The sequence below is a fragment of the Lepidothrix coronata genome, unplaced genomic scaffold (genome assembly GCF_001604755.1).
Source record: "Lepidothrix coronata isolate B3197 unplaced genomic scaffold, Lepidothrix_coronata-1.0 Scaffold380, whole genome shotgun sequence".
NCBI classification, from domain to species: domain Eukaryota; kingdom Metazoa; phylum Chordata; class Aves; order Passeriformes; family Pipridae; genus Lepidothrix; species Lepidothrix coronata.
The window spans coordinates 1-10,380 of record NW_016690560.1 but is presented as its reverse complement, the minus strand read 5'-3'; the positions used below and the strand labels follow the sequence as shown (position 1 = coordinate 10,380).

General features: G+C 56.4%; 1 protein-coding gene across 1 annotated transcript in view; it reads right to left on the bottom strand.

Moving 5' to 3' along the window:
- The window catches only part of MLXIPL (MLX interacting protein like), an 18,706-nt gene extending 10,480 nt beyond the window's left edge, over positions 1-8,226 (bottom strand). The window contains exons 1-6 of the mRNA XM_017839145.1: positions 7,683-8,226; positions 1,140-1,246; positions 910-992; positions 661-750; positions 390-434; positions 3-86 (exon numbers count right to left, since the gene is read on the bottom strand). Coding sequence (XP_017694634.1) covers positions 3-86; positions 390-434; positions 661-750; positions 910-992; positions 1,140-1,246; positions 7,683-7,978 — 705 coding nt within the window. The 5' untranslated portion in view covers positions 7,979-8,226. The remainder of the gene's footprint in view (positions 1-2; positions 87-389; positions 435-660; positions 751-909; positions 993-1,139; positions 1,247-7,682) is intronic.
- Positions 8,227-10,380: the final 2,154 nt, after the last annotated feature.

The window sequence follows — 10,380 nt, the reverse complement described above, 5'->3', positions numbered from 1 at the left end:
TCTTCCTCATCCCCAAGCAGCATTGGCACCACGTTGCAGAAGAGCTGGTTGCACCATTTCTCTGTTGGCCTCCAGACATCCTCATCCTGCATGACACGGAGCAAAGGAGCCAGGTGGGCACCTCTCATGGGGAGGGTCCATGCCTGGCTCTGTGACTCCTCTCCCTGCCATCCCCCATGCTTCCCACAGTGTTATGACTCCAAACCTTCACATCTGGCACTCTGCTGCTTCCAGAAGGGTGAATCCAGCATCCCAAGTGCTTGGCATCCCATCCCATGGGGCTTGCCACACCATGGGGCTTTCCTCTGCCCTTCTCCCAAGCTGCCCAGTGCAGGGGTCTGCATTGTGCCTCCCTTTTCCCCCTCCCCACCCTTTCCTAGCAGACTCACCTGCTTTGGACTGGAGATCTCTCCCTCCCGGGCGGACTTTCGGAGCTGAAGGGAAAGACAATTTGTGTCACCCCCCAGGCAGGGTGGGTATGTTGTGGGGCAGGGTGAGGGTGACAGCTCAGGAGGGGCAGCCAGCAGCCCCCCCCCCTTCTCTGGCAAGAGCCTGTCACATCCCTCCCTGTCAGCCACAGCTCCAGGGTGGGCACACTGGTGTTCCACCCCACCACTGGCACTGCCTCAGAGGGGGAGCAGCACGGGCAGAGCCACTCACCCGCTTCTTGTAGTAGATCCTCCACTTGTGGTACTCCCTCATCACCACCTCGATGCGGCGCTTCCAGTAGTTCCCCTCCAGCACAACAGCCTGGGGGGGGCAGGACAGGGGGTCATGGCTGAGCCCCCCGGCCCCAACACCCCACAGCCAGGGCTGTTTGCCTCGTGCCATGTCAGAAACACCTTTCCCAGCAAACGGGTCCCCAGCTCCCTGCTGCGCCACCCAGACCTGCGAGAGACCCTGCCCTACCTCTGGTTTTCGGTGCTCATCAGCCTCCAACCCCTCCAGAGGGGTGATGAAGCCACACACAGGGTTCTTCCTCCTCTCCACATCTGCACAGGAGAGAGCACAGCTGGCATTATCCATGCCCCATCCATGATTTATCCACGCACCTGCACGTGGCCGCCCCGGTGCCAGACCCATCCCCCTGGGCACAGCCTGGCTCCTGGCAGAGGGAGCAGGGTCTGGCCCATACTCACACTGGATGTACCACGCTCTCCAGATCGCGTTGTTGAGACGAATTTTATCCCGGCAAAGCAGCCTCAGCCCCTTGAAATTCTTCCACTTGGGTGACACCAGCTTCCCACTGAAACACCAAGCGAAGGGGAGGCTGAGGGGCACCATCCCACAGTCCTTCCAGTTCAGGGTCTCCCCGGGGGGCTATGCCTCAAGACAGGCCTAGGGGACATGCCTAGGGGCCACCAGCCTGGTGGCAAGTCAGGAGCAGGCACAGCCAGGTGGCTCTGCTACAGGAGGCTTGGCAGGCACCTCTGGGAGCACCCACAGGAGCATTCCCAACTCCTGTGCACTCCGAGAGCAGCACAGGCCTAATCCCTGAGCTTCACAGACCCACAGGAGGCTTCTCAAACCCCCAGAATTAAAGCACAGCACACAGAGGAATTGACTCCTTGTGGTTTGAACCCCAGCTCTGAGGAGAGATCCCACTGTCCCTGACCAAGCCAGCTGTGTCCCAGCCCTGGGGGACAGGAAGGGAAGTCTCCCGCCCAGGCGAGACGCCCGGGGACATGTGCTGTGGTGCCTCTTGCCTCATCACAGCATTTGGGCAGCTATTTCTGACCCTCCTTTTCATGCCAGGAAAGACTTGGAAATGCTGCTTTCAGCTGGGGCAGGCAGTGGCAGCCATCCTGGGGGATCTGGGAAGGCAGGCCAGCACTGGAGGATGTTCAGGACATCAAGGGACACTTGTCTGTGCCCGAAGACAGACAGAGCAAGACCAGCCCTGCCTTCAGCCGGAGCTGCCCTGACCTCTTCTCCATACCCATCCCTGCAAACTTGTGCCCCCCAGCCCGAACTGGGCTCCTTGCTCCTGATTTCCCAGCTCCCAGAGGCAGCTGTGTTTGTTCTACAGCTCGTTGTGGTGGTGGTGATGTCCCTGATGGGACCTGCATTGGGGGAAGCCTCATTTCACTCATTGTCTTGTTTCCATCCAGCCAAGGGACACAACTGCTCGTGTGCCCCCACTGGGGAGGTCCTGGTGGTCCTGCTGCCCCAGGGGTCCCTCTGCCTCACTCTGGGGTCCATTTCACCTCTCCCAGCTCTCCCACCCATCAGGGCATGGCCCCAGGGCAATGCCAGCTGCTCCAGGGGTCCCTCTGAGAGGTGGCTGCAGCCTGCATGGCATCCCTCCCCAGCCAATAGTTTGTCCCCTAAAGATCTCAGTGCTGCTCTGAGTCCCACTTTTCCTTGGCTCATGCAGGGAGCAGGAAAGGTGGAGGCTGGGTTGCTGTATCTCCTGTTCCCAGCCTCTCCTTGGGTGCATCCAGGTGCCTCCGGGCTGTGTCCCCAGGGAGGTGCTGGGGATGAGAATGGTGTAAGAAGCCTCTGACTTGTTCATTCAAGCTTTTGAAACCTCCAGAAATTCTCTAACTATGATTTTGGTGGGTTCTTGCCTTGAAATCTGCTTTGACTTGCCTTGAAATCTGCCTCCTGCAGAGGAGGAGGACCAGGGACCCCTTCACCTCCAGAGCCTGATGCAGGGATGTCTCTGGGAGTGGGTGCTTCCACCCACAGGGGTGGATGGGGACAGTTTCCCAAGGGACATACAGCCCAACCCACAGCCCCAGGGGCTGGAAAAGGACCTGAGGCCCGTGGCTCCAGCCTGCAGAGAGTTAAGGACTTGACTATCACCAGGATTTTGAACTTTCCCCAGTGTCACCCCAGGCAAACAGCGTGGTGCTGCCAAGCGGGGGAGCCAATGGAAAGGACGGTTTTCCCAGGCACCAGGCCAAATCCTGCTGGTCAAGGCCACGCTCAGACAGCTGAAAGGAGCAGCCCAATCCCTTGGCGTGCAGTCAGACACCTTGGTCACGCGTAGGGCCTGTGGGGCCATGGCCACGGAGCTGCTGTGGGGTCTGGAGGCAGTGGCGTGATGCCTTTGGGCTTTGCCTCCAACTGCCTTTTTCTCTCCTTAATGATCCTTTTATTTTTGGGGCTTATCAGTCTGATCTTTGCTCCCTGCTTTGCCTTGAATACGGCCCTACCCTTTCCTGAAATTATCTTCCCAGGGAGATGGATGCAAACCCCACATTGAACCGTGGGAACGGTTTAGGGTGCCCTAAACAGGTTGAGGGGCTTGCTGCCCCACAGTCAGAGGGACTGGGAAACAGTGGGCTACAGGGTATTTGTGGGATGGGGTGAGGTGGGAGCAGGGCTCAGCCTGGGTCCAACCCCAATGTGGGTCCACAGCACCTTGTTTGCTCCGTGGCTTATTTACCCATCCAGCATTTTCGGGTGTTGGAGTCCCTGATTCTGTGGCAAAATTGGTTCTTTCCCCCCCCATCAGCAGCAAGAGGAGCAGGGAAGAGTGATCTGGAGAGATGCAGGGGCTGCACAAAGAGAAATGAGTGGCAGCAGGAGGGGAACAGCTGAGCTGAGGGTCCTCTGGCAGGGACAAGCCTGCTCATCCCTTCCAAGAAGCAGGATCCCTATGGGGCTAGCAGAGCCCCCCTCACTCCCTGAGCTGTGGGACATGGCTGTGGTTCCTGGGGCTGGCAGGAAGGAGGAGAGTGTTCCCTGCACGTCCTGAACACTCATCTTCCATTTCTCACAAATTTTACTACCACAGTCATGTATTTTCTTGAGTTTTTATGTTTTAAAATCCAGAGTCTGGCAAAGAAAGTTAAAAATTCAACCACGGTTTCGCTGGAATGTGCCTCCTAAGTGAAAAATGGCTGTGTTCAAATCCACCTTCAAACTCCACTACCTAAACAAGCTGTTTTCTTCACTGTGGATGAAACAACTGCGGTGCCAGCTGTACTGGGACTGAACTCAGCCCAGGGGTGATTCGGGGATAGTGTCGAACAAAGGTGCTGATAGACTGTGCTGGGATGATGTAGGGACCTGCTCTGTGTGTACTCCAAGCAGAGATGGAACAGGCATTTTCCTGTCCCAGATGAGAAGTGAAGGCATTGAAAAACTCTTGCAAAAAGTCACCTGAGAGCTGGAGAGGTACAAGCCAAGCTACACCTCCAAAGCCAGTTATTTCGGTGGTCTCTGGAGGTATGACTCCCCAGTGCATCAGTGTGGGTACACCAGCACACCAGCCCGGCCCCTCTGCACAATCCTTGGACAGGATCAGCCCCAAAACTCCAGGGAATGGCAGAGAAAAGGCTCACAGCTCCCTGACACTAATGACAGCACAAGCACAGCGCAGTGTGGGTGGGTTTAGCCCGAGTAGGAGAGACTTTCCCCCTCATCAGACCCCCTGGAAGGGGGGTCTTCTGCCAGAAGGAAATGGGGAGAGGGAAGCTCAGCTTGTGCATCCCTCAGGTCTCTGCTTGGTGCTCGCTGCCCTGTGGGAGTGTTTAAGGCACTGTGAACTAGAAAATCAATTAGAGAGTGTGTTGAAGCTATTGCAGCAATTCCACCTCTTCCAGGGGAGACACAGAGCCTGCCAGGAGGATGAATTAGTAGGGAATTGGCACACAAGCTGCCTTGTTTCAAATCACAAGAGGGGCAGAGTGGATGCTCCAGGTCAATTCCCAGTCTAACGTCCCTACCTGCCAAATCTCTCCCTTGTTACTTGCAGGGAGGAGGTTCATCCACATCACTATGGGAACAGCTACGGGAAGACACTTCTGGAACTTGAGGCAGATGTGTGCCAGGTAAGACCATGAGAGGCTGCAGTTTGCAGCTCCCAGTCTGCTCTCAGTTTTTCTCCCTTCAGGAGGATGTTCCCCAGGTCAGTGACTCCCAGGAATGGGTCATGGGAAGGGTTGTGAGCCCAGCTGGTTCAGCTCCACACTCAGCCTTTTGGGGAAGGAGGGGCAGCCAGGTGGGCTGCAGGGAGAAACATCACCCACGGGAGAAACAGCAGTCTAAGGAAGGGATTCCAGAAATTAAGGCTGTTGCAGGAGAAGGAGTGGGAGAGAATCATTAAGCCTTTGGCAGGAGAGCTGCTCTAAGTGTCCTGGAATATGGGTAAAAAGGAACTCAGCCTCCAGCACCACAAGGAAGACTCTGGAGTAGGGATTGCCTCTCTTTGAGGGATCTGAGGGAACAACTTACTGCTGGAAGCAAACCTTGATGTGGATAGAGCGTTTTTTTCCAAGCCAGGGGTGATGCACAGTCCGCCCAGGAGGGGAAAATAAGTCAGATCCCTGGAGTGACTGCTCAGGCTGAGACAGGACTGCTGTAATGTCTGTGAAATGTCCAGGAGAAATGCTGGAGAGGGGAGGAATTCCAGCTATAGCCATTGAAAAATGTTCAGGGAAAGTTCAAAGACCTTTGAAACTGTGCTAGACAGCAAGGGATGTGTGGCTGCAGCAGTCACAGCTCACCAGGAGGTGGGATAGTTCCCCTCTGCTCCACACTGTGATGGCCAAGGCTGGCTACTGTGCCCAGACTGGTCTCCTGGTCCAAGAGGGAGGTTCACAAACCGGAGCAATCCCAGAGGAAGGTGTTCAGATGGCTGGGGATTAAGGCACATGACAGAAAAGGAGGGAGAGGGAGGGGTTTGTTTATCTTGAAGAAGGTGAAGAGAGAATCTACTTACTGCCACCAGCTACACCACTTGGAACAGGGAAACTCCAGCTAAAGCCATGGACAGCACTCCTCCCTGTGAGAGCGGGGCAGCCCTGGGGAGGCTGGAACATGGTGGGTTCACATCCAGCAGTGATGGCCCTGAGCAACCTGATCTGGCTTTGGACCCAGCCCTGCCCTCCAAAGGAGCTGGATGATGAATTCCAAAGCTGACACCTTTCTGTGGTTCCTCCTTGGTTAGGGAGTTAGTCTGCAATAAACTGTGGCTGCTCTCCTGAGGACTGGGGGACTTTGGGCTGGTGACTCCAGCTGAGGCCGTGCTGCACCAACCCCCCGTCTGGGGAACCTGGCTAGCATGGAAGGTGTAAAATGGCAGGTGATGCAGAGAAGTTACAGGTTAGATGAGACTAAATGTAGAGGTGCACCAAGTACCTTTAAACCGCATTTTCCCACTCTGATACCTACCTCCAGCTGCTGCCTACAAGGGTGTCAAAATGTATTAGCAAGGGAAAGGCTGGGACAGCTGGGGGTGTCCATCCTGGAGAAGAGAAGGCTCCAGGGAGGCCTCAGAGCCCCTTCCAGTGCATAAAAGGGTTTCCAGAGAGCCGGAGAGGGACTTTGGGCAAGGGCCTGGAGTGACAGGACAAGGGGAATGGCATCCTACTACCAGAGGGCAGGGTTAGATGGGATATTGGGAAGAAATTTTTCCCTGGGAGGATGGTGAGGCCCTGGCACAGGCTGCCCAGAGAAGCTATGGCTGCCCCATCCCTGGAAGTGTTCCAGGCCAGGTTGGACAGGGCTTGGATGAGGGTCCCACTGCAGTGGAGCCGGTGTGGGCATTGCCATGCCCAGTGCAGGAAGGAAATGAAGCACTGACAGAGTCCAAGGGGTTGTGAGATCTGGAGCAATGGAGCCCTGACTGCAGTGGAATGGCAGAGCTGTGCCCTGCCAGCTGCCAGCAAACCAGGCACCTGGGACATGGTGACAGGCCAGGTATGTGGGAACTGGTACCCTTGGAGTGCTGTCCCTGTGCTCAGCATCCCCAGGGATGCCCTGCCAGTGACCACATATTCCATCACATGGACCACTCAAGGTCTTAAAGGCAAACCTGAGACCTCAGGCCCTGGATGAGACCCTAAATGAGCCACTGAACGAGGGGGAAGGCACCTCTTCAAGGCTGCTTTGCTGAGCTTCTGCTTTCACGCAGCATCAGCAGCACATTGTTATTCCAGGTTTCCACCTGGGATATTGTAATTCCAGGTTTCTTTCCTTTGGGAAGGCTATGCAGATTTGCACTGACCTGAGGAAGTCCCTCCGATGCCATGCTGGAGAGAAGTCAAAACCTGGGGGCAAAGGAGGGATCTGCCTTCAAGAATGTGGACCAAGGCACCAAGAGACCAAGGCAGTCTGTCCTGTTGTCACCAAGGAGCTGTCATCAGGGCTTGGGTGATTTGTGTGGCAGGGAAATGATCCAGTCACCCATCAGATTTAGCAGGAGAGAAGGAGAGAAGCTTTTGGGAGACCCTGGACAAAAGCCTGTGCAGCCATCCAGCCCTTAGTGCTGCTGCTGCTTGTCATGGAATAACCTCAGGACATGTGGATAGAGTCAAGGACAGAAGGCAGGACTCCTGCTCTGGGCTGGATTGCCAAAAGCTGAGTGCTGGCTGCCCACAGGGTCACTGCTGCTCTGTGGGGTGCACAGGGTCTGGCCATGAGGGTGCTACAGCTGAGCACAGCGACGCTGGATCTCATGGGAAAGTGGAGCAGAGTCAAGCTACATGTCAAAAGAGGAGGAACTTCTCACCTGTCTCCATGGCCAACAACCCAGCATCAGCCCTTTCTCCCCAGAACCTCCCAGGATGGTGTTTCCTGAGCATATGGCACACACAGCCGGTGGAGAAGAGTGGGACGATGTCAGCTGGCAACGAGGCCCTGGCTGGGCAGCAGGGCTCAGCCCCTCATGTCTTCAGAGAGCTGGGGGCCCATGAGACACACGCCAGTGTGAGGGCTCTGGGACTCACCTGTACTCCAGGCTCATGCACTCGAAGAGCCGGGTGAGGGTCGGGTCGATGCTCCGGGGATCAGCCGGCTCGGGTTTGGTGCGGTGGTGCCGCCGCCGGGGCAGCGCGTCGCTGTGCGGGGACGACACCATGAAGTGGCCGCTGTGGATGACCTGGGAGGGGTTCTGTGCCCCAGCACCGGGTCCTGTGCCACCCACAGCCGCGTCCTCGAAGTCGGAGTCGGAATCAGAGACAGGGCACGGCCCAACCGGGGGCTCCGGGAAGGTTCCCAGGAGCCCCACCTGAGCTCCTGCCATCGCCTGGCGCCTGCTGGGGAGCCCTTATGGACCTGTCCCAGCGCTGTGATCCATGTCCCGGGTGTGCCAGAGCCTATGGACACTGCGTTGGCATCGAGCACGTGCCGTTGGGCTCCCCAGCACAGGACACCCTCACCACAGCTCCTCCTGGGCGCCTCCTCCCCCCGGCCCACGCTGCCTGCTCCACGCGCCGGGGTTCAGCAGGTGCTTTGCCGGGGTTCCGCGGTTGGTTTGCCAGGGTGGATCGTCACCAGCCCTACTTATAGTGCTGGTGGCTGATCCCGCCCATGGCACACCGTCAGCAGGCCATGGCACTCTGCCACCGGCGCTTCAGCTCCGCGCCACCGTCCAGCTCCAGCAGTGTCCCTGATGACCCCACCTTTTCTGTCTCCCCTCCAGGTGGGGAGGAGCAGCTGCGGGTCCCCGTGCCCCGAGGGTTGGCTGGCAGGCAGCTCTGTTTACCCGGGGTTAATCACTGATCCCGGGGGCCGGCTGGGAGAGGATCGGGCGGTATTTACCCAGCACCTCTTCCCTAATGGATCTCCCTGCACTTTTCGAAGGGAACAAATACAGATTAAGGGACACAAACAGGTAAAATTATAGCAACGGGCACCCAGCTCAGCACAAAGCACACAGAGGCACTGAGCCATGTGCTGAGCTGAGAAAGAGCCCAGGGAAACCTGCTCTGAGGGGGAACCCAGCAGGAGAGGGGATGCAAATGCCCAGTGTAAGAGGGGACAGCAATGAGCCCGGATGTGGCGGGATTTATACACCTCGTGGTCATGCAGTTCTTAAAATCACAGAATCAACAAATCCTAGAATGGTTTGGGTGGGAAGGAACCTTAAAACTCAGCTCATTCCAATCCTCCTGCCATGAGCAGGGACACCTTTCACTAGTCCAGGTTGCTCCAAGCCCTGTCCAACCTGGCCTTGGACACTTGCAGGGATGGGGCAGCCACAACTTCCATGGGCAACCTGTGCCAGGGCCTCCCCACTCTCCCAGGGAACAATTTCTTCCTAATATCCAATCTAAATCTACCCTGGACTGCCTTCACCTCTGAGGTGTCCTGAGGGATGCAGACAGATGTGCCAGCCCCCTCCCCTGCTCTGTGCCAGCTGATCTTGGATAAATGCTGAGATCCCTTGCCAGGGTCTGGCATGTGCCGTGTCACAAGCATCTCCTCTCTGACCCAAGCCACAGAGGGACACAGTGGATATCATTTCAGTCCTAAGTCACTTATTTTCTCTCTAGTTTTTGACAACTTCTTCTCCAGCCCCACAACCTGGCAGGAACACACATGCCAGGATAAAGAGGTGGGATAAAGCTGACATAGATGGCCACAGGCATCAGAACCCTAATCCAGCCTGCAGATGCATTTGGACAACCTCTGTACCACCCAGGTGGCCCCTGCTGATGCTCCAGAGGGATGAGCAGCCACTCAGGGTATTTTCCAGGGTTGGAAGAAGAATATGCACAGAGCTGGTTTGGATAAATTCCACAATGATCACTGTAAACCTCTCTTAGGAACCATTCCTGGATTTTCTAGCCAGATTTCCACGACTCCATAGCACTTTTCCCCCTCTGTGGTTCATTACAACCCCTTCGGCCTGTCAAGATGCTGGAGAAAGAAATAATTGTAAAAGTACTGCCTGCAGACATTTTAAAGCAGTAACGGGCATGTGGGTGTCCTGGGAAACTAAAGTTTAGGCAAGGCACAAGGAAACAAAGATGTCAGAGATACACAGGGTTTCTGGGCACGTTCCTCTTGAGCTGTGCAAAAAGGACTTCTCAGGATTTTGACAAATACCATTTGCCATCTGTTCACTGGCCACAGGCACACTTCAGTCCTCTGGGACAACATCTGTCTGAGGGAAACAGAGAAATACATCAGCGAGGCTTTTAGGGACATCACAACTCCCTCATCCCCAGTCCAGCAGCTCTCGAGCTACAGAGGAGGGAAATCCCGTGGGGAAAAGGCATCCAGACTAAGGAAAGGGGTGATGGGTCCTCAGCCCACAATGGACCATGGCAGGGATGCACCACAGGAGCAGGCAGTGCTGACGGATTTTTTAACAGGCTTTTTGGATCCTAAAACGTGTGATGGCAAGCAGCCCCCGAGGTGGGGGGACACACAGGCACAGGGGGACACGGGGAACCCACGCCGGGCACGGGGCCCTCCTGTCCCCACTCCCGCAGAGCCGCGCCCTGTCCCCGCGGAGGAAGGACATGAGCCCACAGCACTGTCTCGGCTGTGCCGGGGAAAGGGCGCTGTCGTTGCCTTGGGAACGAGCCAAGGTGGCCCAACGCAGTTTCTGAGCTCTCTGGCCGCCTAAAGTAACAAGTCAGGGCAGCTCAATCCAGGTCTTGGGCCCTGTGGCCGCCTAAAGTAACAAGTTGTGAA